The 27,585-nt window shown below is 46.4% G+C and overlaps 1 protein-coding gene across 1 annotated transcript; it reads right to left on the bottom strand.

The window, feature by feature from the left end:
- Positions 1 to 830: 830 nt before the first annotated feature.
- LOC130488920 (hepatocyte nuclear factor 4-beta-like) lies at positions 831 to 20,637 on the bottom strand. Its single transcript, XM_056862601.1, has 10 exons — positions 20,503 to 20,637; positions 14,540 to 14,711; positions 11,771 to 11,865; positions 8,571 to 8,677; positions 6,308 to 6,463; positions 4,602 to 4,689; positions 3,446 to 3,598; positions 2,488 to 2,724; positions 2,042 to 2,161; positions 831 to 967 (listed from the first exon to the last, which is right to left on the bottom strand). The coding sequence occupies exons 1-10, from the start codon at positions 20,618 to 20,620 to the stop codon at positions 831 to 833; spliced, it is 1,383 nt and encodes a 460-aa protein (XP_056718579.1). The 5' UTR covers positions 20,621 to 20,637.
- Positions 20,638 to 27,585: the final 6,948 nt, after the last annotated feature.

Here is a 27,585-nt window from a genome sequence, read left to right as displayed (position 1 = left end):
TTATTTCCAAAATACTCTTGTATTCTGTTTCAACAACCACACAACAGATGGGAGTGTACTTGAATTTTAACAGAAAATAGGTTGCACTCTGCCAATTCTTGATGTACAGCATTCTTAGTAGTAATCTACACATAGCTCGGAAATGGGGCTTTTAGGTCTATTATGCTAATAATGTCAATACAATGCAAGCAAAGTATACAGAATACTTCGGAGCAACGGAGGAATCCCACCTGAACCTTGAGAGCAAGGTCTTATGGTACATTGATGGTTGCATCAGGCTTTCGTGAGTTGCAGCCACAGAGGTACATATGTCTCTCTCTCATGTGGTAGAACATCTGTGGTTTCTCCATGGGCTTCTTTTGGCGGGGGGGGGGGGTGGGGTTGGGCAATATGGAGGGCATGGGAATGTCAATTTATAATACACCGTCCTTTTAGTCCTTTTTTTTGGTTGTATTTCTTTGGGCCTGTGAGCGCTCTAAGCCCTGTCTGTACATGGGCGAAGGTGGGAGGACACGCACAAAAAGCAAGGGGAAAAATCGACACCCGCTGTAGAGGGCACCGTTTTAAGCTCCATGAACGGAGAATCGATCTGCTGGAACAAGATGGTGTTAGGGGGAGGGAAACCCCCAACAACATAAAACACTGAAAAGAAGGTTGACAGGAAAGTCCTTGGGTGTTTGCCGAATGCCGCCGAATGTTGGGTGGCAGGGAAGGGCCCCGAAGTCTGGTTCCGGCAGGTGATGGTTGACTTGCCAGTGTGAGAGGTGGGCTGGTTGGATTTCAGAGACAGAGACTTGTATGTTTGTGGTTGGTTTCCGTGGGGTGCCGCTTTATAGAATCTCCTGTTTGGGTATAATTGCCTGCGGCATAAGTGTCGGAGCTGCCTCCGAGCTGTGGCTGGGGCCTAGCTTGTAATCTTCACTTCCGGTGCTGGTGGAAGGAGAAGGAAGGGACGTTTCAGGAGATGCTGTGGAAGAAGAGGGAAAAGTAAGTCGTGATGTTCTGCGGTTTGGGGCCATGTTTATTATTTTCACAGGCTGCCTGTTTGTGACTTAATATGGAAAGGCTGGAATTGTGGACTTCCCTAGGGATGGCCGCATGGAGAAGAAGAAGAAGAAGAGCTGGTTTTTATAGGTCGACTTTCTCTACCGCTTAAGGGAGAATCAAACCAGGTAGGTGGGGCTGAGAGAGTGTGACAAGCCCAAGATCACCCAGCTGGCTTCATGTGTAGGAGTGGGGAAACCAACCCAGTTCACCAGATTAGAGTCCACCACTCCAAACCACTGCTCTTAACCACTACACCATGCTGATGTTCAGAATGCTGCTGTTTTGATATCAGGATTGTGATATAAGACTTCTCCTGTTCCCAGTGAAATGAAATGAAAGGATTCTGGGCTGGACCTCCGAATTTACTCTTCCACACCTTTCCCCCTTTGGCTGCACAGATGGGAAGGAAATCCACCTATAAGCCCACCCCCCCCATCTGCAGTCACGTACAAATTATGTAATTCATTCAAGGCTGCGCATAAGAACATAAGAGCCCTCCTGGATCAGACCAAAGGTCCATCTAGTTCAGCATTCTGTTCACACAGTGGTCGACCAGCTGCTTCTAGGAAGACCACGAACAGGAAGACTGCAAGAGCATTATCCTTATCGTTGCCAACCTCCAGGTACTAGCTGGAGATCTCCTGCTATTACAACTGATCTCCAGCCAACAGAGATTAGTTCCCCTTGAGAAAATGGCTGCTTTGTCAATTGGACTCTATGGCATTGAAGTCCCTCCCCAAAGTGTTGAATGTTGAAGGTTGAACCTTCCATTCTATGCATATAAACCTTCAAGCCTCTGGTATTTTTGGCATTTGTCATCGAAATTGGAGCCTTTCCAGCCCTTTGCAATTTATATACCTTGGGGAAAGGACAGACCCTGTTATTTTCTAGTGCAAACTCAAAGCTCAAATATTCATACTTCAGATGACACTCCACATCGGCCAGCAATCTGACCAGTTCCTATAGTGAAGTGGACAGGAGATTGGATACCCACGGACTGAGATGGTGTGAATTACGGAGCCGATGCTGCTGGGTAACACGATATGACCTGGAAGAGGCTCAACGTTAAGGCCGGAAGGCCCCGATTGGTATTGCGGAACATCCATGGTAGTTCCTACCAGAAAGGGAATAAAACCAAGACGTTCAGCCAATGTTCATGCTCAAACATCAAACACAAGAATCCCCCTGACTCCACCGTATTTATGTTTTATTCTATTTTAACAAGATCTGTGCAGTTCCCCTTTCCACCTTCTTTTTGTGTGCTCTGAGCCTTCAGTATTCATTTTCTTCTCTCTCTGCCAAGTGCTTTGTGTGCAGTATGCGCAACACTAGAACAAACTGATCTTGCTTTCTGGCTTTAACCCAGTGCACCATTGCCTATGTTTTCCAAGACAGACAAGGGAAGGAAGACACACACACACACACCCTGTAGTTTCGTACCTCCCAGTAGCATTTCTTGCAGCAAGCTGTCGATCCGTGCCATTCCAAAGAGCTTGACAAACTGGATCTGCTCGATCATCTGCCAGGTGATGCTTTGGAGTGGGGGCAGGAGGAGGAGGATGTCACTGAATCGCCCTCGCGAATCATACTGCCGGTCGTTGATGTAATCTTCCAGGTTCACCTGCACTTGGAAACGCATGTTCTTCACCTTCCCGGACTCACTTAGGCCTTTGCAATCTGGGAGGGAAAAGAAATGGTGGCCATGGTCAGTTTTGCTTCCATGGGCTCGCCCGATCTCATCAGATCTTGGAATAGGGTTGGCAACCTCCTGGTGGTGGCTGGAGATCTCCCGCTACTATAACTGATCTCCAGGTGATAGAAATCAGTTCCCCTGGAGAAAATGGCCACTTTGGCAAATGGGCTATGTAGGGTTGCCAGGTCCCTCTTCATCGCTGGCGGGAGGTTTTTGGGGTGGAGCCTGAGGAGAGGAGGGACTTCAACGCCATAGAGTGGTTTCCTCACTCCTCCACATGAAGCCAGCTGGGTGACCTTGAGCTAGTCACAGTTGTCTCCAAACTCTCTCAGACCCACCCACCTCACAAGGTGTTTGTTGGGAGGAGAGGAAGGGAAGCTGGTTTGACTCCTTAAAGGTAGCAGTGTTGGTCTGCAGTAGAACAGCTAGATTCGAGTCCAGTAACATCTTAAAGACGAACAAAATTTTGGGGGTATACTTTTTTGAGAAGTGAAAGGTATCGGACAAAGGGAGCTTTGACTCTCAAAAGCTTATATCTGGGAAATCTTGTTGGCCTCTAAAGGGCTACTGGATTCAAATCTAGCTGTTCTGAGAGGGAGTTTCAGATGCATGAGGTCCAGAAACCTTCTGGCGACCCCAGCCATTTAAATTTCCCACTATCTGTGGTGATAAATCGTTTTGCCACGGTCTGTCAGGGAAGCGTACCTGGGTCAAAGAATATAATCGCTTTGAGGCATGCATATTCATTGTCGTCAATCTGAATTTCTCGCAAGGGCTTCACAAGCTCATCCAGGATCCGAATGGCCACCCGGGCGATTTCTAGCTCCGGGCACTGCATTGGGATGATGAAGTCATTTCCTGGAGAAGAGGAAGACAAAGGTCATTTATGCATGGGCACTTTCACTAACATTCACCCCGCCCCCTTCTGTCTCGGTTGTTCCTTGGAGTTATGCATGAGTTTTCCCTCCATTAGAGATGACCTCGCTACCAGCCCTTGCAAATCCTGGGACTTCCCATCCCTCTATTAATCTGATTCTTCCCTCTACCCTGAGCTCAGGCTGGGTGAAATCCCCATGCATAAGGCAAAGCGCGGGACACAGAAGCTTGATTTCTCTCACAGCAAGCAGACAGCCAATTACAAAGCAGCGTGTCAAGGGGCGGGGATTCAAATGCTTCCTGCTTCATCAGAAGGCTTTGAAAAATGAGGCTTGGGTTTCTCACCCCCATTCCTTTCAAATAGCTACGTTTTTGTTCTTAAAATGCTCTTTAAATGCTTCTTTATGCGGGGGAGGAGGGAACTCTTCTCTCACTACAGCCAATTATGGCATTGAAGTCCCCCCCCTCCCCAAACCCTGCCCTCCTCAGGCTCTGCCCCAAAAATCCCCAGGTATTTCCCAACCTGAAGCTGGCAACCCTAGGGGAGAGTTAGTGGGTATTCATATTATTTCAGTTTTGTACTTCTTGTTATGGATGGGACACTTTATAACGAACTGGTATTTATTCCGTCGTCTACATTCATGCCACACTGGCTTTCAACAAACTCCAGGAGGTAAAGAGCAGGCCAGCCTGATATCAACTAGTCTATCGCAAGCAAGTGGGAGGAATGATGAATGCAGCAGTAGTGTAGGAAATTAGATTAGGTAGCTACGGGAGACATTCGAGACCCACAGTTCTGTTATAACAGCAATAATGAACGAGAATAATAATTTTTAAAAGTCAGGACTCTATTTGGGTGGAAAGGTGGCATAGAAATGTTTAAAATAAAATTTTAAAAAAGAGGCAGAGAAAGATCTGGAAGTGATATCTTGCAAAAAATAAATAAAAAATAGAAAGCCCAAGGAATGGGAATGAATGACATTACCTAATAACAGAAAATCAGTGTACGGTATAGAACGTTTTGCCACTCCCAACAGCAAGTGTTCCCCGGCGTGGGCTCTCAGCAAGGCAACCTGCAAATCACAAAAGAGAGAAGAATCAGCTGCCTTATATATTGGAAGCTGCAGTTCTGGAGAGCCAGCGTGGTGTAGTGGTTAAGAGCAGTGGTCAGGAGCAATGGACTCTAATCTGCTGAACTGGGTTGGTTTCTCCACTCCTACACATGAAGCCAGCTGGGTGACCTTGGGCTAGTCACAGCTCTCTTAGAGCTCTCTCAGCCCCACCAACCTCACAGGGTGTCTGTTGTGGGGAGGGGAAGGGAAGGTAATTTTAAGCTGGTTTGATTCTCCCTTAAGTGGTAGAGAAAGTCGGCATATAAAAACCAACTCTCTTCCTCCTCCTCCTCTGTGGCTCAGTAGAGCATCTGCTTGGCATGCAGAAGGTCCCAGATTCAATCCTCAGCATCTTCAATTAAAGGATCTGGCAGTAGGTGATATGAAGGACTTCTGTCTGAGACCCTAGAGAGCTGCTGCCAGTCTGCATAGATTATACTGACCTTGATGGACCGATGGTCTGATTCAGTATAAAGCAGCTTCATGTGTTCATACTGGGAAGAAGATGCAGCTCGGTAGCTTCTGCTTGGTACGCAGAAGGTCCCAGGTTCAATCCCTGGCATCCCCAGTTAAAAAGGCTGAGGCAGTAGGTGATGTGAAAGACCTCTACCTGAGACCCTGGAGAACCACTGCCAGATTGAGTAGACAATATCGCCCTTGATGGATCAATGGTCTGATTCAGTATAGGGCAACTTCATGTGCCATGTGTGTGTCAAAATGTTCTCAAAATAAAAAAGGTGCTGGATTTCTTAAATTTCTAACTGAAATTCTGAATTTTGAAATGTTTTGCAGCTCAGATTTGAATGTGGGTATGATCACCTGGAGTCCTGTGGTGAATACTGGGCACCATACTTTAAGAACGACGTAAGCAAATTGGAATGAGTTCAGAAGCAGGTGGTGAGGATGGTCACTGGTATGGAAGACAAGTCCTAACAAGTCTTCTGTTATGGATTTTTATGCTGCTTGTCTTTTTAATTTGTATGCAGCCTTGAGCAAAATCTGAACAGGTGGCACAGAAACCTTTCAAATAAGTAAATAAACTGGACATAGCATAGAGTTGGTACCACCAGGGTCATCTAGTCTATCCCCCTGCACAATGCAGGAAATTCACAATTACCTCCCCTCCCCCCGCCCACACACACACACAGTGACTGATACTCCCTGCCCAGAAGATGGCCAAGATGCCCTCCCTCTCATGATCTGCCTAAGGTCATAGAATCAGCATTGCTGACAGATGGCCATCTAGCCTCTGCTTAAAAACCTCCAGGGAAGGAGCGCTTACCACCTCCCGAGGAAGCCTGTTCCACTGAGGAACCGCTCTGTTAGAAAATTCTTCCTAATGTCTAGATGGAAACTCTTTTGTTGAGCCTGAACCCATCTCAGTTTGTCTGCATCCCTTTTAAAGAGCGGCAGCTGATGTGGACAACCGTCTCCCACGGACTAGTATAGAACAGATGTTGCTCTGGACTTGGGAGCCGTGCTTCTACAAAGGCAGTCTAAAATCACATTCGCCTATTTTGCAACTGGCTTTCGAAGAACGAATGCAAAGCCACCTCTGCCACGCTTCTCTTTTTTTCACCTGGTCGTCCAGTGGAAGTTCACAGAATGCTGGGATGTATTTCGCCCATTCGACAAGGACCAAGAGCTGCTGTTTCATGGATTCACACACGTCGTTGATTGTTGCGATCTTCTTCATGGCGATATCGGCACTATGTACTGGGCGAAGAGCCGAATACTGAAAGCAAAAAGATGGAGTGTACTTGAGTGAGACAGGCCCCTCAACACAGTACATCTGGCCACTTTCTGCCTCTTGAACACACCCCCTACACACAAACACACTCCTTAAATAAGGCTATCTAGCTGCCCACCAAGATCATGTTAATTCATGCCATCGTATTCCCTATTACTAAGTATTTTTAATTTCAACTTTTGTATATTCCTTGATTGGAACGCAAAAGTAGGAAACAAAGCAGAATCAAATGTTGGGCTAGGAGCATGGAATGAAGCAGGAGAACGCCTCGTAGAATCTGTTCATTGCAAACACATGTTTCAGGCAACCAAATAGATGATTGTCTACATGGACATCACCAGACGGCCAGTATAGAAATCAAATAGATTATATAATTGGAAGCAGAAGATGGAGACACTCTATTCTCTCAGCTAAAGCAAGACCAGGAGCCGACTGCGGTACAGATCATGAATTGTTAATATCGAATATTAAGATAAAGCTTAAGAAAAATACCAGAACATTCATAGCACCAAAATACAATCTAAGCAATATTCCGGAAGAGTTGAAAGACCATGTAAGGAACAGATTTGCATTACTGAGTTCAAGTGAATGTAAATCTGAAGAACTATGGGTGGTAACTAGAGATATTATCAAGGAAGAATGTGCAAAGACTGTTCCTGTAGCCAAAAGAAAAGAAAAACCTCGATGGATATCTGAGGAAACTCTTAAAATTGCCAGAGATAGAGAAGCAAAAGTAGAAGGTGATAGAAATAAAATCAAAAGTCTAAGTGCAACGTTCCAGTGACTCACACGCAGAGACAAAGAGACCTATTATAATAACCAGTGTAAAGAAATAGAAGAGAACAACAAAAAAGGAAGAACAAGAGATCTGTTCCACAAGATCCAAGAAATCAAAGGGAAATTTAAAGCATGGTTAGGCATGCTGAAAGACCAGCATGGAAATACATTAACTGAACAGGACAAAATAAAGAAAAGGTGGGAACAATACACTGAAGAACTATACAGAAGAGATGAAAGGATAAAAGAAGAATCTTTTGAAGAAGAACTTACAATTTTAGATAGTGAAGTGAAAGCTGCATTGAGAGCAATCGGGAGAAACAAATCACCAGGAGCAGATGGGATATCAGTAGAGCTATTCCAAGCCACAGAAACAGAGTCCATCAAAATTAATTAAATTAATTCATGCAATCGTATTCCCTATTACTATGTATGGGTGTTAAAGCTGGACAGTGAAGAAAGCTGGTAGGAAGAAAGTCGATTCCTTTGAAATGTGGTGTTGGAGGAGAGTGTTATGGACACCGTGGACTGCCCCCCCCCCCAAAAAAAAACAAATCAGTGGGTTATAGATCAAATCAAGCCTGAACTGACCCTAGAAGCTAAAATGACTAAACTGAGGCTATCGTATTTTGGTCACATTATGAGAAGACAAGAGTCGCTCAAAAAGACAATCATGCTAGGAAAAGTTGAGGGCAGCAGGAAAAAAGGAAGACCCAACAAGAGATGGATTGACCCAATAAAAGAAGCCACAGCCCTCAGTTTGCAAGACCTGAGCAAGAGTGTTAATGAAAGGACATTTTGGAGGACACTGATTCATAGGGTCCCCATGAGTTGGAAGCAATTTGACAACACTTAATACACACACACATCTAGCTGCCCAGGTATTCACAGAACGACAAATGTCCTCTTTGTCCAGAAGGTGGCGATAGATCATAACTCTTTTAATGACCGTGTGGGTTAATGCTAAGAATTCTTCTCTATCAGAAAGCAAACCAAAGCGGGAAATGATTTTGTTTAGACCACCCAGCCCAATCAGAGTTGGTAGTAGCAGGACACTGGGGATTTTTCTTAGATGCATCTATTCTTAGGCGTCTGTTATCACTGACTTTAATCACTCGTCCAGAAGCTCCAGCCTGTGCTCGAAACCCCAAAATGTTCAGTGCCATAGACTCCAATTGGCAAAACGGCCATTTTCTCCAGGTGAATTGATCTCTATCAGCTGGAGATCAGTTGTAATAGCAGGAGATCTCCAGCTAGTAGCTGGAGGTTGGCAACCCTAGTTATTCAAGAAGAGAAAGAGTGAAAATTTTCTTACTTGGTGGGCCATCGCCTCCGCTTGGGTCAACACGGTGATAGACAAAGCCCCATTGTCTTCATAGCTGCTTCGGCGGATGCTTATTCTGTCGCGCTCGTTCTGCACAGCTTGCAAGGGAGACAGGAAGAGAATTATGCATAGGGTTGCCAACCTCCAGGAGGTGGCTGTAGATCTCCTGCTATTACAACTGAGCTCCAGGCGATATAAGTCAGTTCACCTGGAGAAAATGGCCACTTTGGCAATTTGACTCTATGGCATTATGCCTCACTGAGGTCCCGCCTCTCTCCTAATCTTAGGCTCCACCCTCAAATTTTCCAGGTATTTCCTAATCTGGAGCTGGCAACCCTAGACTCAAGTAGGTGCTGGCTTGGCTAGATCCCAACAGATCACGGGTATGACCTGCAACCCCGTTTCCAAGGTTTAGATAACTTTCCACTGAGCTTTCGTTCTTCCAGGTCAAATGCTAAGAACTCTGTGAAGCTGGAACTCCGGAGCTGATCAAATTAACCAAAATTGTGAGATTCACAAAGATTCATTTTGCACAGTTGAGCTGAAGCAGGAAGCCCTTAAGTGGGAATCAAGCAGGGATTTAGGAAGATACAAAGAAATTGTTTACAATTGGGCCAGCCCAAAAATAAAATCCAAGAATCCAAGAACAAAAACCATATAATAAACTTTATTAGGACCAATCCAATGGCACAGAACAGTTTGCAAGATTTCATGCTTACCAGAACTCTTCAACAGGCCAGATGTAAAATCCAAGAAACCAAGAACCCAATCCATATAATAACCTTTATTAGGACCAACTAGGGTTGCCAACCTCCAGGTGCTAGCTGGAGATTTCCTGATATTATAACTGATCTCCAGCCAATAGAGATCAGTTCGCCTGGAGAAAAATGGCTGCTTTGGCAATTGGACTCTATGGGTAGGGGCTCAACGAGGGTTACCAGGTCCAGGTTGGGAAATATCTGGAGATTTTGGGGTGGAGCCTGAGAAGAGTGTGGTTTGGGAAGAGTTGGGACTTCAGTAGGGTATAATGCCATAGAGTCCACCTTCCAAAGTGGCCATTTTCTCCAGGCAATCTGATCTCTGTCACCTGGAGATCAGTTGTAATCCTGAGAGCTCTCCAGTCACCACCTGGAGGATGGCAACCCTAGCCTCCACCCACTTTCTAAAAACACTTGGTGGGCACCAGGAAATGTATCAGTAGGCACTGAGTCACCCATGGCTGCCACGTTGGGGACCCCCCACCTCAGAACTTCATCTGAACCACCCCATCAAAGCAATGGATTCGTGAGGTCATTATACCTGTCCCACCCCTATACCCATGCACATGAAACAGGTAATTCTCCAGGTATTACCTAACCCGGAGCTGGCATCCTATCCCGGTCAGGCTGGGTTTTCTTAATGCTCCTATCAGAATCACAGCCCATCTGAGAGAGGGGGAAAGGCTCTTGGTTTATCTCGTGTGAGTTTCTCCCAAGGAATTTTATAGCAGGTATTTCAGAGTTTTCTCATTTCTGCTGATAGCGGCCCTCAAATGTAACTGGACGGCACAGTGTGGCGCTCTCTAGATGATTTCAGCGTTATCACAAAAGATACCTTGGAAGAAATGCTTTCACATACCCTTGAGAGTTAATATTTTACCGACACTAAAATTAAGTTATGAGTGGGTGGTGGATTGTGCTCGTTCTCCCCACTGGGGCAATTTGTTTTAAAGGTTATTGACTGGGCCTATTATTTCTTAGAAGTCAGGATCAGAGCATGGGCCTGGAGTCTGCAGTGGTGCACTTGTACTTAGGGAAGGCTTGGGTTCAAATTCACACTCAGCTCATGGGTGTACTTAGCACATGGGTGATTGATTGATTTATTTCACTTCATTTGTATCCTGCCCTTTCTCTCCAGGGGTGACCCAACGTGTCTCATGCCGTTCGCCTCTCCTCCATTTTATCCTCACAACAGCCCCGTGAGGTAGCTTAGGCTGAGAAATTGTGACTGGCCCAAGGTCACCCAGCAAGAGATCAGTTCCCCTGGAGAAAATGGCTACTTTTGCAATTGGACTCTATGGCATTTTAAAGTTCCTTCCCTCTCCAAACCCCACTCTCTTTAGACCCCACCCCCAAAATCTCCAGGTATCTCCCAACCTGGAGCTGGAAACCCTAGTGATGTCACAGAAGAGTGTGGGATGTACCGGACTGGGGATGGGGATGAATGGGAGAGAATCGGATGCTAAAACAAACATATTTCCTGCCACTCGCAGAACGTGGCTGGATGCTTCATCTTCCGAGCTTCCCTTTCCTTGAAAGTGTTGAGCATCCCATGGTAAAACCTGACAGCACCTCCCAGCATAGATAAACAGGACAGTGTTTGCCATCATCCAAACTGCTCCATGTCCCCAGCCTCCTGTCCTTTCTGTGGGTGAAGTGGTGGGACCGGGGGATGGAGACGAGAGAAAAATCAATACATGTCACAATTGATGCCACATCTACGTCAAAGGCGGCAAATCAGTAACTTTCCCAAACTTTGGTTAGACGTGCCCGTGAGATCCTTTGTCAACAAGCTTTTACGGTCATTGACGGTTTGGGGAAGGGGTTGTCTCTCTGCTCAGATTGGCCAGTGGTTGGAGGCCGGGATGGGTGGGTGTTGTGTGGCTTGGCTCTTGTGGAGGACACTGTTTGCTTCAGAAGCATCTGCTCGGTTGCTCGTGGCAGAAGGTGCTTCAGGTCGCGCAAGGGCTTCAGTAGGGTTGCCAGGTCCTTCTTTGCCATCGACAATGGGAGGTTTTTGGGGTGGAGCCTGAGGAGGGTGGGGTTTGGGGAGGGGAGGGACTTCAATGGCATAGAGTCCAATGGCCAAAGCGGCCATTTTTTCCAGGTGAACTGATGTCTATAGGCTGGAGATCAGTTGTATTTGCAGGGGATCTCCAGCTAGTACCTGGAGGTTGGCAACCCTAGTCGAGTCCCTTGCAGTGGCCTAAAATCCCCGAGCAGAAATTGAGCCAGCTCCACGTCGCTGTGATTCAGCACTGCCCTTGCAAACGGCGCTGCCAAGGAATCTGCCGATGTGGCATTTCAGCATGACTCAGCATGACTCCTTCACAGACTCGGCCGGAGGCAGTGACCAGCTCCTGGTTACAAGGCCAATTATCTGAGCACACGTGAGATTCAGATTCAGGGGGATAGTGGGGAGATGCTGCCTACCTTCTTTCTTCATTCCTGCCCGGAAGCATTTCTTTAGCCGGCAGTATCGACACTGATTCCTTTTGTCCTTGTCTATCACGCACTGTCGGCTGAACCTGGAAAAGGACAGAGGTGGAGCCTTGAACATTTCCCCAGTCGATTCCAGGCCGGGCCTCCTTGTTCTTATTAACACAGCCCTCCTCACACTTCTAAAGTGGGACCCTCTCCTCAACTTGCTGTAGTTTTGGGGTCTTGCTGGCAAAGGAACTCCTCCCTACTTTCCCCCTCCCCAACAGCAAATGCAGGAATTTCACATCTGTTAAACCTTCAACAATCTCGATTCAAGTCCAGTAGTACCTTAGAGACCAAGAAGATTTTTGTTGTACAAGCTTTCAAGACTCATAGCTCCCTTTGGCAGATATCTGAAAACAGAGTAGCCAACCGCCAGGAGGGGCCAGGAGATCTCACATGAACACACATGAAGCTGCCTTATACTGAACCAGACAATTGGTCCATCAAAGTCAGTATTGTCTACTCAGACCAGCAGCGGCTCTCCAGGGTCTCAGGCGGAGGTCTTTCACATCACCTACTTGCCTGGTCCCTTTAACTGGAGATGCCGGGGATTGAACCTGGGACCTTCTGCATGCCAAGCAGACGCTCTACCACTGAGCCACAGCCCCTCCCCAGAATTACAACAGATTTACAGACAACAGAGATCAGTTCCCCTGGAGAAAATGGCGATTTGGGGTGTGTGTGTGGCTGCATTATACCCCACTGAGGTCCCTCCCCTCCCAAACCACAGTCTCCCCAGGATACAACCCCAAATCTCCAGGAATTTCCCATCCCAAAGTTGGCAACCATACCCTCATTAGACTCCTCCACAAAATCTCCAGGAATTTCCCAGTCTTTAAAGTCAATACAACGAAACAGAAAACAGTGCAAAAACAAAGATTCATGACTTTGATTTGCATGAGGAGTCAAAATGGTCAAAACAGGTATTTTCGAGTTAAAATGGAGGGGGGTTTGAAATTCAATGGTATCTCTAGGAATGACCAACTTTTTATGAGTGGCTGTGATGTCATCCTCTTAGAGCAGGGGTCGGCAAACTCATTAGTCAAAAGAGCCAAATATCAACAGTACAACGATTGAGATTTCTTTTGAGAGCCAAATTTCTTAAACTTAAACTAGATAGGTAGGTAATTCACAGTGGGTAGCCGTGTTAGTCTGTTTGCAGTAGTCAAAAAGGGCAAGAGTCCAGTAGCACCTTAAAGACTAACAAAAATATTTTCTGGTAGGGTATGAGCTTTTGTGAGCCACAGCTCACTTCTTCAGATACAGCTAGAATAGGTAGGTACACTGTTTATTAACTTAATAAACTTAAGTTTTAAGTCTTAATTAAACTATAGGTACACTGAATAAAACTTGATATCATACTTAATAGTGATCTTATTTATTGATAAAAATTTAATTGTAAGTCCCTGCCATTTCCCCCTCCCCATCCGGAGTCCTCATCTGGAGGCCTGGTCTACCGCCATAAAAGCCTATTGGTAGACCTGGCCTCCAGCAGAGTCCCATTGGGAGGCCAGGTCTACCCATTGGCTTTCTTGGCAGTAGACCTGGCCTCCAGAGGCCCATAGAAGCCAATTGGTAGACCTGGCCTCTGAAGGGGGACTTTTTTCCCCTCCTCGGAGTCCAGGTCTACTGCCAAGAAAGCCAGTGGGTAGACATGGCCTCCCAATGGGACTCAGCCGGAGGCCAGGTCTACCAAAGGAAGCCCGCCCCGTCCAACAGCTGATAGGCGGGGGGGGGCAGGAACCACCGAGCCGCCCGCCCAGCAATCGCGCGGCTAGAGGGGAGGGGAGGCTTTAGCCTCCCAACTATTGAGGGCAAGGGAAAGGGAGACCCACTCTCTCTCTCTCTCTCTCTCTCTCTCATGCGTGCTGGCTCCGCAGCCCGGCTGCCGGCGTGAGCGGACACAAGAGCAGGGGAGAGAGCTGCACTCAACGGGCCAAAGAGCCGCATGCGGCTCTGGAGCTGCAGTTTTGAGACCCCTCTCTTAGAGCTGTGATGTCATTGACCAAAACCACATGGTTTGATGACATATAAACTCTTTAGTTCAGACAATCCCAAAGGGACACAATTACTTGGGGATCAAACCTCCAAGGGGCCCTTTTGTACATTTTCGGTCTTAGAAAATCACAACTGAGTGCAATACAAAGGAGAGCTACTCCAGTCTAAGCATATTTATTTCAATGGTTTTATGCTGGAGTAAGTATAGGATTACGATGGGTAGCCGTGTTTGTAGCAGTAGAAAAGAGCAAGAGTCCAGTAGCACCTTAAAGACTAACAAAAGTTCTGGTAGGATATGACCTTTCATGAAGAAGTGATCTGTGACTCACAAAAGCTTGTACCCTACCAAAAATTCTGCATAGGATTGCACTGAAAGCCACCCTATACATAGATATGGCTGGAGTTAAGAAGAAGAGTTGATTTCTTTATGCCAACTTCCTCTACCACTTAAGGAAGAATCAGACCAGCTTACAATCACCTTCCCTTCCCCCAATCACAACAGATACCCTGTGAAGGTAGGTGGGGCAGAGAGAGCTCTTAGAGAGCTGTGACTAGCCCAAGGTCACCCAGCTGGCTTCATGTGGAGGAGTGGGGGAAACAAACCCAGTTCACCAGATTAGCGTCCGCCGCTCATGTGGCGGAGTGGGGAATCAAACCCGGTTCTCCAGATTAGAGGCCACCACTGGGAAATCCCCAGAATCCCCTTCGAGCCTCAGTCACCTGCACGAATAGACGTGATTCTTTCGGACACTTCTTCGGAAGAACCCTTTGCAGCCGTCGCAGCTGGAGGCGCCGTAATGTTTCCCAGTGGCGCGGTCTCCGCAGATGGCGCACAGCGAGCTAATCCCATTCGCAAGCAAGCTGCCGTTGGGTGACTCTGAAGCAATGGCTTCTGCAAAAACAAAACGGAGTCGGTCAGGCTTCCTAGTGAAGGGTGGAAAATAAGGACACTGGAAAGATGGCCAGAAACGACGCCATCTACGTCATAAGTAGGCTGACTTCCATCGTGTGTGTAAGAAAGCTTTTATACTCTACATCAGAGGTGTGTCAAAGATAAGACCCGCGGGCCGGATCTGGCCCCCTGAGAGCTCTTATCCGGCCCGTGAGGCAGTCGAGGCAGCCAACCCCCACTCTAAGGTTGCCAACCTCCAGGATGACGCAGATTCACCATCCGTTAGTACTGTCAGGCTATATGCCTTCTTGTCCGGAACGTATGTTCCGTGGAACCTTGACGCACGGAACGTCACAGTATTGCCTGAATTGACAAAGCACCCGCGAAATAGGACTCATTACCGGAAGCCTATTTTCTCTCTACTCATGGCATTCCAGGACTTTGATATTTAGTCACTTCACTTACCTCTCTACACTGCAGGAACGTGGTGACTTTTCTACACATGTAACAGGAATTTCCTTCTGTTCTTGGTTGTATTGTTTGTTTAATTTGTCATTACAAACATGTTGTTCAGCATTCTTTTGTAGTGCTTTTTGTGCCATAAGTGCCTACTCTTGCTTTGCTTAACTTCCTTGTAAGGCACTAGTGATTTTGTTTGATTTCCAACAACCTCCAGGTACTAGCTGGAGATATCCTGCTATTACATAGGGTTTCCAGGTACTTCTTCAAACTGGCGGGAGGTTTTTTGCGGGGAGCCTGATGAGGGTGGGGTCTGGGGAGGGGAGGGACGTCAATGCCATGGAGTCCAATTGGCAGGAGATCTGTTGTAATAGCAGGAGATCTCCAGCTAGTACCTGGTGGTTCGGCCACCCTACTAATACAACTGATCTCCAGCCGATAGAGATCAGTTCACCTGGAGAAAATGGCCACTTTGGCAATTGGACTCTACAGCATTGAAGTCCCTCCCATCCCCTAACCCCACCCTCCTCAGGCTCCATCCCAAAAACCTCCTGCCGGTGGCAAAGAGGGACCTGGAAACCCTACCCCACACTCAATCTGGACTGGGAAGGCATGGCCCGGCCCGACCAAGTGGCATTTATGTCATATCCGGCCCTCGTAACAATTGATTTCAACACCCCTGCTGTACACTGTTAAGAATGTTCTCCCTAATTGAAGAGAATCTCTGGGTAGATTTCACTAGAAGTAAAACTTTTGCATCTTGCTAGGTGCAGTACATCAGAGCTTTATTGCAGCATGGGGTTTTTGATCCCAAACATTATTTTCAGATCCTTAGAAGAAAGTACTTTGCTATGACAAATCTTTGAATTTTACCCCAGACCTCTCCAGTTCTAGCCAGAGACCAATAGCAGTAGGATGCCATCTAAGAAACTGGATTATGTTTGGGGTAAGCAATTCCTAGATTATTATTTTTTAAAAAAAACTTGGAGTGTCTTTGAGATGAATCTGTGACCAGAATCTTTTGGCAGAAAAATCATCCTCTTGGTCCAAGATCCACACGCATTTTGGCTGGGACAAATGCACCATGTGGAGGTCGAGAATTTACAACCTAATTTTGGAGGACATGAATTTGTCCTTCCAACTCCATCATGCTTTGAGGAAGTGCGTCTATAGTTGCTCTTTACAAGGCCTCATGTTTCGATGTGAAAATGTGTAATTGATAGTCAGCACTCAGCGGGATGGGCTTTGTTGCTTCTATTGCAGTAGCTTTTTGTGGAAACGTGCAGAATTATTTTAAATGCAGATGCCTCGAGCCCACTTCTCTCTCCTTCCATAACATCTAATTCAACATACTGCATTGAGTTGCCAGCCTCCAGGTGGGGCCTGGAGATCTCACAGTACTGCAACTGATCTCCAGGTAATAAAGAGCAGTTCCCTTGGAGTGAGCACCATGGTGCAGAGTGGTAAGGTGCAGTACTGCAGTCAAAGCTCTGCTCATGACCTGAGTTCAATCCCGATGGAAGTCGGTTTCAGGTAGTCGGCTCAAGGTTGACTCAGCCTTCCATCCTTCTGAGGTTGGTAAAATGAGTACCCAGTTTGCTGGGGGTAAAGTGTAGATGACTGGGGATGGCAATGGCAAACCACCCCATAAACACAGTCTGCCTAGTAAACATTGGGATGTGATGCCACCCCATGGGTTGGTAGTGGTGTAGTAGTTAAGAGTGGTGGTTTGGTGCGGTGGACTCTGATCTGGAGAACCGGGGTTGATTCCCCACTCCTCCACATGAGCAGCAGAGGCTAATCTGGTGAACTGGATTTGTTTCCCCACTCCTCCACATGAAGCCTGCTGGGTGACCTTGGGCTAGTCACAGTTCTCTCCAAACTCTCTCAGCCCCAGCTACCTCACAGGGTGTCTGTTGTGGGAGGGGAGGGGAAGGTGATTGTAAGCCAGTCTGATTTTTCCTTAAGTGGTAGAAAAATTTGCCATATAAAAACCAACTCCTCCTCTTCTTCTTCTTCTTCTTCTTCAGTAATGACCTGGTACTTGCACAGGGGACTACCTTTACTTTTTTTCCTTGGAGAAAAGGGATGTTTTGGAGGGTGGGCTCCATGGCATTATACCCTGATGAGTTCCCTCCCCTCCCCAAACCCTGCCCTCCCCTGACTTCATCCCCTCCCCACAAATCTCCAAGAATATCCCAACCCAGAGTTGGCAATCCTATGCATCCTGATTGTTTTAATGATGGAGCTTCTCCACTGTGTTAACCAATGGGATGGAAACAAGCTGGTTGTCCAGCTCGGGGTTGGGAAATACCTGGAGATTTTGGGGGTGAAGCCTGAGGAGGGCGGGGTTTGGTGAGGGGAGGGACTTCAGTGGGGTATAATGCCGAAGAGTCCACCTTCCAAAGCGGCCATTTTCTCCAGGGGAACTGATCTCTGTCGTCTGGAGATCAGTTGTAATAGCAGGAGGTCGCCAGCCAGCACCTGGAGGTTGGCAACCCAAAGCTATACACTTTTCAAGATGCTCAGTCTTGCTTGCAGTGCAGCTTCAGAATAAGGCTGAACTTGCTCCATCGGGCAACCGCCCAGGGTCAGAGCACAGCTGGGGCCCTCCGCGCAGCTTTGCAAAGGGTCATGGCGAACTTTTAGGATTGGGGAAAATATTTGGAATGTTCTCTCATAAGGGACCATCTGTTTATGAGCCGTTTGGCAACGCAGATCCAATGAATGCAACACTTCTGCCAAAGTTGTAACAAGGCAATTTTGAAGAAACAAGGAGAGAGGCAGGTGTTAAGTTGAATGGAAATGAAGCTGTTCTCCCTCTCTCATCGTACCAGAACGTGGGGTCATCTGCTGAAGACGGAGGGTGAGAGATTCAAAACTGGAGATCTCCTGGAATTACAACTGATCTCCAAACTACATAGATAAATTTCTGTGAAGAAAGTGGCTGCTCTGGAGGGTATACTGTATGGCACCAGTGAGGCCCTCCCCTCCCAAAACCTGCCCTCCCACACTCCACCCGCAAATCTCCAGGAATTTTCCAACCTTGAGTCAGCAACCCTAGTTTTATCATAACTGCCCTCCTAGGGCTCCATCTCAACAACCTCCCACCAGTGGGGAAGAGGGATCTGGCAACCCTACAACTGCCCCTTAGATGCTATAAAATGGTGGCCATTTCTCTACTGTAATGTTTTGCAAAGCTCTGTGGATAGACCAGAACCATTTGGACATCTTTGCTCATGAAATATGTCCAAGTTTGGAAGCTTTGGTTTTATTTTATTTTTTTTATTTTTTTGCTCAAAGCTGTTTTGACAATTTCCCGAAGAGGATGCTTACCCAAGACAAACAGGCCAATTTCAAAACAGCTAGTTCCTGAGCAGGCCGGTTTACTTATTAACATGTCAGCAAATAGATCAATGCCAACCTGAGATAGCCTTCACCTTTAGGAAAATGGAGCACGTTATTTCCACAGTATGGAAAAAAATTAGATAATTAAAATTATAGACGGGATTATTTTACACACTTGATCTTAGCTCAAAAGGTAGAGAAGCGATTGACGGGATTATTTTAAAGTCATGAAAGAAGTGGATTCTTTTTAAAAACCTTATTGTCCTTACTTGTTTCTCACTTTGGTAGAAAAAGGGATCTTCCAAACCGGGGTTGTTTTTTTTTTTTTTGGAGGGGGGCAGTGCTGATGTACTCCAAGTCCTGAGTGGGGAATCGGTGGCAATCTCTGCACCTTTACGTATGAGTACAGCTACCTTTTCTTTGTACCAAATAAGCACGGTGCAGAACCTTTCTGAGAAAGTCATTAATCATATCAAAATTCTTCCTCCCCGCACCCCATGCCTCAAAATCTGTGGGATTTTCCACTCAAGCAGCGACCTCCAAATTCACTTTAAAAATTCATCTTGGGAGGAAAATCTGACCCGCAGGTGAACTGCTGAGGGAAAGCAGGTGGCTTGCCCAGAAATGGTAGGATCACAGAGGGCCAACCATATACACCGTAAAAATGAATTGTTCCTCTAAAGTGAAGAAGCCTTATGGGAAAGATGTCATCTAAAATTTCCAGACTTCCAACCCGTCTTATGTGTTGTATTCACACAAAAAAGCATCTCCTTATTTTTCAAGGTTTTCATCCCACCCCCCTCCCCCATTATGTTACATGCAAACAAGAATGAGAAAACCGGACTGGCTACTTGTTCTAGGGAAGATAGTTTTAGGAGTTGGGATGAGGAATGGCGGCAAAGAGTGGAGAAGCTTTTATGTCAAAGTGGTTGGTTCTCCATTAGAAGTCTGTCTCAAGAAACTTTGAAAAATACATCCCATTCTGTCCCAATTATGGAATATCATAGAATCATAGTGTTGGAAGGGACCACCAGGGTCATCTAGTCCAACCCCCTGAACAATGCAGGAATTTTACAACTACCTCCCCCCCCACATGCCCCAGTGACCCCTACTCCATGCCCAGAAGATGGCCAAGATGCCCTCCCTCTCATCATCTGCCTGAGATCATAGAATCAGCATTGCTGACAGGTGGCCATCTAGCCTCTGCTTAAAATCCTCCAGGGAAGGAGCACTTACCAACTCTTGAGGATGCCTGTTCCACTGAGGAACCAATCTAACTGTTAGAAAATTCTTCCTAATGTCTAGACGGTAAATCTTTTGATTTAATTTCAACCCGTCGGTTCTGGTCCTACCTTCTTGGGCAACAGAAAACAACTCGGCACCCTCCTCTATATGGCAGCCCTTCAAGTACATGAAGATGGTTCTCATATCCCCTCTCAGTTGTCTCCTCTTCAGGCTAAACATACCCAGCTCCAGGGAAGGAGAGCTTACCACCTCCCTAGGAAGCCTGTTCGACTGAGGAACCGCTTCCTCAGTGCAGAATCATGAACTGGCAACAGTATAGAATGTAGAATATTTCATATATTCCTTGAGACACAATATCTGAACAGTATATCCTTCCCCAGCGTGATATAAAATAGTTATTGTTGTCGGTAACTATTTTGTCGTGTTGAGATGTGAACACAATCATGGCGACTTCTGGGGAGGGAGACAGGCAGGCTTTCTGAGCAAATTCCACTTGTCAAATTTCCACATTTGGAGCCGTAAGCCATAAGACAGTAACCTTTTCAACAGAAGCCCCGGGCTACCATATTAAAAACCTCAATAAATTCCAGCTTCTAAACAAGGCAGAGAGTTCACCGGCACAAACCGTGACACCTTCCACCCTTCGACCAAGCTCCACCTTGTCCCCCCCAAAAGGGCAATTTTTGAGCAAAGGTAACAGAAGTTGATTGGAGAGGGGAAACCGAAGAGCCCTTCTCACCTGATGAGTTTGTGGGCAGCACCCGGAGGTTTTCAAACTCCAGCATGGTGTACGAAGAGTCGAGAGACTCGGTGTAATCTGGCATTTCCATGTCCATTAGGGATTGACAAAGCTTCATTATTACTGTCAACAGAGACGGGCAGGGCCCCCACAGCCCTGCTGTCAATCACAGGCAGGGTTTCCCGTTCGACTGCCCCAAGCTTTCAGGATGACAAATCATTACCTAACCCCCCGCCCCCTATTCCCTCTCAATACTAATGGAAGGTTGGGCGGTAGGAACGACCCAGTCTTTATGGCTCTCTCTCGTGTCCCTTTGGAGTCCTGTGCCCAGGCTCATGATTATATGATGCAGAATTGCAGATAAGACCTGGTCTAAATCAACGTGGATTGCATCCACAGTTCAATAGTGTATGCTTTATGGCAATCCTTGAGTAAACATTTTGAAAAGTGCAGGCCCGGAGATGTTCCAAGGTGGCTGTTTTTCTTCACCAGGCACAAAGTGTTTTGTGGAATTCTACCCTCATCGTGTTTCTTTCCCTGCAGTGTAAGGTAGTGTGGTATAGTGGTTAAGAGCGGTGGTTTGGAGCGGTGTACTCTATCTGGAGAACCAGGTTTGATTCCCCCACTCCTCCACATGAGCGGCGGAGGCTAATCTGGTGAACCAGGTTGGTTTCCCCACTCCTCCACATGAAGCCTGTTGGGTGACCTTGGGATAGTCACAGTTCTCTTAGAGCTCTCTCAGCCCCACCTACTTCACAGGGTGTCTGTTGTGGGAAGGGGAAGGGAAGGTGATTGTAAGTCGGTTTGATTCTTCTTAAGTGGTAGAGAAAGTCGGCATATAAAAACAATCCTTCTTCTTCTTCTTCTTCTTCTTCTTTTCCATGACCACTTCTAAAATAAATCTTTCATGGTTGATAATTAGGGTTGCCAACCTCCAGGTGGTGGCTGGAGATCTCCCGCTAGTACAACTTATCTCCAGGTGACAGAGATCAGTTCCTCTGGAGAAAATGGCCATTTTGGCAATTGGTCTCTATGGCATTGAAGTCACATGAACACATGAAGCTGCCTTCTGCTGAATCAGACCCTTGGTCCATCAAAGTCAGTATTGTCTACTCTGACCGGCAGCAGCTCTCCAGGGTCTTTCACATCACCTGCTTGCCAAGTCCCTTTAACTGGAGATGCTGGGGATTGAACCTGGGACCTTCTGCATGCCAAGCAGATGCTCTACCACTGAGCCACAGCCCCTCCCCTAAAAGTCCTGCTCCAAATGTAAACCTCTTGTTTCTCAAGTGGAGTTGCTTTTTCAAGCCCCCTGGAGTTGCCTTCTGCCCCTCCACAGCCGTGCTCCCTGCTGTTGCTTTTGGGAAACAGCTTTTGCACCAAAGGGAAATCCCTTCTCAAGACAACAAAGGGGTAACCCAAACCCTCTTTGTATCACAGCTAGAGGAGCACATGAAGCTCTCCAGGGTCTCAGGCAGAAAAGGGTTTTTCACATCACCTGCTACCTGATCCCTTAACTGGAGTTGCCAGGGATTGAACCTGGAACCTTCTGCAGGCCAAGCAGAGGCTCTACCACCCAGCCATGGCCCCTCCCCTCTCCAAACCCTGCCCTCCTCAAGCTCCACCCCCAAAATCTCCAGGTATTTCTCAGCCTGGACCTGGCAACCCTGTTGATGATGACATCATTTTGCTAGAAAATGACATTTTTTCAGCTCTGAGGAGGAATGACTTAAAAGCTAGGTCTCACAAAACTCTGCCGAAATTGACACGGGGCTGGATTAAGAAATGTGGAGTCCTACACTGTGTCAAGAGACCAAATAGCATTACCAACAAAAGGTAATTTAGGGATTTTTAATCATTTGTTTTTGGAGGTTGCCAACCCTATTGTGAGCCTATGCATCTCTAATCTAGATGGCAAAAGTGGTAGAGGAAGTGTGGAAGAAGAATTGGTTTTTATACCCCGCTTTTCTCTATCTATAAGGAGTCTCCAACCGGTTTATAGTTGCCTTCCCTTCCCTCCCCACAACAGGCATCTTGTGAGGTAGGTGAGGCTGAGAGATTTCTGAGAGAGCTGTGACTATTCCAAGGTCACCCAGCAGGCTTCATGTGGAGGAGTGGGGGAACCAACCTGGTTCACCAAATTAGAGTCTGCTGCTCATGTGGAGGAGCGGGGAATCAAACCCTGTTCTCCAGATCACAGTCCCCTGCTCAAGTGGAGGAGTGGGGAATCAAACCGGGTTCTCCAGATTAGAGTCCGCTGCTCTTAACCACTACACCACGCTGGAGAGGAGGGGGAGCAGCAGTTAGAGGCAACCAGTGCAGGTAATAAATTTTGGATCGGCATCACAAGGAGGTGTAGAGCTTTGGAGCTGGAAGGAATCCACAATCGATGTCTATTGCCCAAGGTAACAGCGAAGGCTTACGCAGCATTTCATAGGCTTCCTGCAACAATGCCACCGGTGGAGAAATGAATGATGAAGTTGTTATTTACACAATGTAATCCTATTCTGAAACAGTCACGTTTAGAAAGCAAGCAAGCTTGACAACACAGGGAGAGGCAATTTCCAGAAGGAAGGTTTGGGGCCAAGAAAAGCGGATTGTCAGCTTCTTTCACTGCCAAACAGCCTGAACTCTGATTCAACCCCGTTAACAGGGAGGCCTACTTTAACCTAATAAATCCTTTAATAAAGCAAATAATAGGAGCAGTCAAAGCCAATGTGAGGTCTTCTCCCCCCCCCTTTTATGACCTCAATTGAGTCCTCCGACTGGATTACCATTTGCCAGGAGCTGCTAGAACCAACCTCTCTAGTCTTGGCTTTCAAATGATTCAAGATGGTAAGAAAAACAACCCCTTAATATCAATGTCAACGGATGGCCCATGGCAAGACGGGATCTGTCGGCCATCTGCCCAGGATGGAAACCAAGTCAAAAATCTATCCTCACGTCAGAGCACTTCACTGTGTTTTATTGCCATGTGTGAGATATAAAATAATTAAGTTGTGCAATCAATTTCCTTTTGTTTAAAAGAATAAACCCAGCACAATCAACTCCTTGGAAAGATAAGAGGTTATTTTTTTATTTTTTTAAATCCTTGGACTATGTACCGAGGCTTCCAGTAATGCCAGCATCAGCTCAGTTAGTCGATAATTAGTAGTTCTGCTGATTCTTGCAATTCTCAATGGAGATTCTTAATGTGTTAGGCCTGATCCACCATAGAGATGTGCGCATTCTAGAGAGAGGGGCAGCGCACGAATGTCCCAAGAAGGGTGACGCAAGACTTCCCTTTTGCAGGTCAACGGAGGTGGGATTGGATAGAACTTCCTGTTGTTCCAGTTGCTGGAGCTCCAACATGTTCTCACACAGATCCTGCCTCTCCTTGGATACACTCGTAGACCTGGCTAGGAGATGGATTACGAAGGAGCAAATGTTCCCATTTCCGAGGTCATCGGAACATTTCCAGTATTCCCGGAGAAAAATGGCTCTCTCTCTGGGTGGCTGGCGTCTCTGGTGTTTTCTTTATGTCAGTGCCAAGGGCCATCATTGAAGAAGTTGAACATTCCTAGCTGTAAAGCACGAAGGGAGGTCGGGACCCAGATTGATTCAAACAGGCATTATCACTCCGTTCTGGAGTGTCAAGACCATAAAATATTACTAAACACATATTGGAACGACAAATGGTAAATCGATGCCGGGGTGTGGACTTTGCATCTTCTAAGGGGGAAGCCACCGCACCATATCTTTTCATACCTGTGTCTCGGCTTCCTTCGTTTTTATGGTACATTGAGGCCCAACCCACACTTTATAAGGAGGCACATAGGATGCAATCTCATTGTTATCATGGTTTCATGAGAGCCAGCGTGGTGTAGTGGTTAGGAGCGGTGGTTTGGAGCGGTGGACTCTGATCTGGAGAACTGGGTTTGTTTCCCCCACTCCTACACATGAAGCCAGCTGGGTGACCTTGGGCTAGTCATACTCTCTCTGCCCCACCTACCTCACAGGGTGTCTGTTGTGGGGAGGGGAAGGGAAGGTGATTGTAAGCTGGTTTGATTCTTCCTTAAGTGGTAGAGAAAGTCAGCATATAAAAATCAATTCTTCTTCTCCTTCTCCTCCTCCTTCTTCCTCCTCCTCCTCCTGGTACTGGCCTCTGCAGCTGAAGGTTGAGAAACCTGAGCGTAACTTGGTTTAACTGCACATGCACGATGGGAAGATAAGGGAGAAGAAAGAGTTCAGGAATGCCACCTCAGTTCTCAGAAACATTTAGCTTGCTCCTGGAAGTGACAAAGAACCTATTATTTTCCCTTTTTGTGGTAGAAAGTATGGCAGGTATAAGCCTAAGTCTATTTGTACAATGATCTTGATTCCTTCCTGACAGAATATGGCCATTTATACAGGGCTGTTTCCCCGCGATCATCCCCGCCGACTGCTTTGGGGCTTCCTTTTGATTATGCATGCCTTTCCCGACAGTCAGAGGTCACCTCACACTCCTCGTGCGTTTCTATACATTTTGCCTGTATTTTCCGGATTATGGCTAAAACAGTATCTGGAATATATGGGCAAAATGCACGGAAATGCGCAGGGAGAGCGAGGGGACCTCTGACGGACAGGAAAGGCATACATAATCCAAAGGAAGACCCGAAGCAGTCAGCGGGGTGACTGCAAGGGAAACAGCCCTGCATAAATGCCCTATGTCTGGTGTCTTTGTCAGAGTCATGCCTCAGCAATGCCTAGGTATCACAAAGCTGTGTGGTTCCCATGAAGACTCCATGTGGCAGGCTACCATTCTCGCCTTGTCCTATAACCCATTCTGTCTCATGCAGCTCAGAGTTTTTTGAACCTCATGACAACATGAAAGTGCCTTACACAGAGTCAGATTAGGGTTGCCAACCTCCAGGTACTAGCTGGAGATCTCTGGCTATTACAACTGATCTCCTGCTGATAGAGATCAGTTCACCTGGAGAAAATGGCCACTTTGGCAATTGGATTCTATGGCTTTGAAGTCCCTCCCCTCCCCAAACCCCTGATGAAGGCATTCCAATCCTTTGACCTTTCACTCTTCTCTTTAGGTTGTTTTGGGTACCAATGCTTTTGCCACCAAATTGCTCACTGGCACTGCATGACTTGGGGCCAGTCAGTTCCTCTCGGCCTCCCGGCTGTTGTGAGATTAAATGCAGGAGGAGAGAATGACGTTCTAAGCCCCTTTAGGTCCCCGTTTGGGAGGGGGGGAAAGGTAAAGGTAGTCCCCTGTGCAAGCACGGATCATTACTGACCCATGGGGTGACATCTAGGGTTGCCAGGTCCCTCTTTGCCACTGGTGGGATGTTTTGGGGCGGAGCCTTAGGAGGGGAGGGTTTGGGGAGGAGAGGGACTTCAATGCCATAGAGTCCAATTGCCAAAGTGGCCATTTTCTCCAGGTGAACTGATCTCTATCAGCTGGAGATCAGTCATAATAGCAGGAGATCTCCAGCTAGTACCTGGAGGTTGGCAACCCTAGTGACATCACATCTCAGCGTTTACTAGGCAGACTATGTTTACGGGGTGGTTTGCGATTTCCTGCCCCGTGGTGCAAAGTGGTAAACTGCAGCACTGGAGTCAAAAGCTCTGTTCACAGCTTGAGTTTGATCCTGACAGTACAGTTTCTGGTAGCCTGCTCATGGTTGAATCAGCCGTTCATCCTTCCAAGGTTGGAAAATTAGTATCTGGCTTGCTGGGGGTAAAGTGTAGACAACTGGGGATGCAATGGCAAACCACCCCATAAACATAGCCTGCCTAGTAAACATCGGGATGTGATGTCACCCCATGGGTCAGTAATGACCTGGTGCTTGCACAGGGAACTACCTTCACCTATGTATTTGAATACATATTTTGCTTTGCACCTGGCACCTATCCCATTAGCATTGAGATTCCAAAATAAAGCCATTTCTCTTCACCAGGCTTTGAACTAAAATGTTATCCCATCTTTTAGCTGTTACATTTTTGTGAACTTGGCCTGCGTTTCCCCTTTGATGTTTTTATGGCCTTGTTTTATGCTCCTCAGATTGTTTGATGCCATTGAGATGCTATTGGTTTTATGGGCTGAGGGTTTCATGGGTGTAGTTGGCAATGGCTTTATTGCAGGGGAATTAGTTTTCATAATTTTTTTCTTACTGTTTTATTGATCTGTTGTTTTAATTGGTGTTCTTTATGGTTTTAATTCTCTTTCTCTTATCAGTCCCCTTCACCAGATACCTGGAGAGGCAGCATACCAATAAATAAATAAATAAATAAATAAGAGAACACCCGGCTGACATCCTTCAGGTGGGGTCTGGAGAGTCTGCTGAATTTCAAGTGATCTACAGAGATCACTTTCCCTGGAGGAAATGACAGTTCTTGACGGGGGGGGGGGGGACACAGACTCTATAGTATCACATCCCTGCTGAGCCCCCTCCTTTTTCCAAACTCCCCCCTCTCCAAGCACTGCCCCCAAATATCCAGGAATTTCCCAATCCACAACTGGCAAATCTACCAAGAGGACTTGCAAAGGATTTCACCTACCTTGAGAGTTTCAAAAGATGCATAAGACAAATCAAGCTAATTGCTGGAAATGGGAACCTTTTATCATCAATGGTGGACATGTAAAAAAAGTCAACAATTTTGGAAGACAATACACAAAGAAATTCAGGACATGTTACAGGTGAATTTTGAGTTAAATCCTAAATACATGCTGTTGGGTATAATATCCTTAAAGCGAGCTCAACTTACAGAGAACTCTTTCAATACGTGACTACTGCTGCTAGAATTCTATATGCAACTTATTGGAAAACATCTACGATTCCAGATATGGCTGAATGGATTAATAAACTATTTAATTTTGCTTTGATATCAAAATTAACACACTTGATAAAAATGAATTTAATAGATGATTTTAAGTTGAAATGGCAGCCACTATACAATAAATATTTAAGTGCCTCAAACTCCTTTGTTTTTTAGTCTGTAAAGAAGTAAGAGTGCCGAACTACTATGTAGAATTTGAAGCTTGTAGCTTTAGTTTAATTGATATAGAAATGTGTATGTACTTATTGTATCATAATAGCCATCATTTGATTA

Source organism: Euleptes europaea, chromosome 17 (assembly GCF_029931775.1).
Source record: "Euleptes europaea isolate rEulEur1 chromosome 17, rEulEur1.hap1, whole genome shotgun sequence".
Taxonomy (NCBI): domain Eukaryota; kingdom Metazoa; phylum Chordata; class Lepidosauria; order Squamata; family Sphaerodactylidae; genus Euleptes; species Euleptes europaea.
The sequence above is the reverse complement of the archived record's forward strand: the minus strand, read 5'-3'. Positions and strand labels throughout refer to the sequence as shown.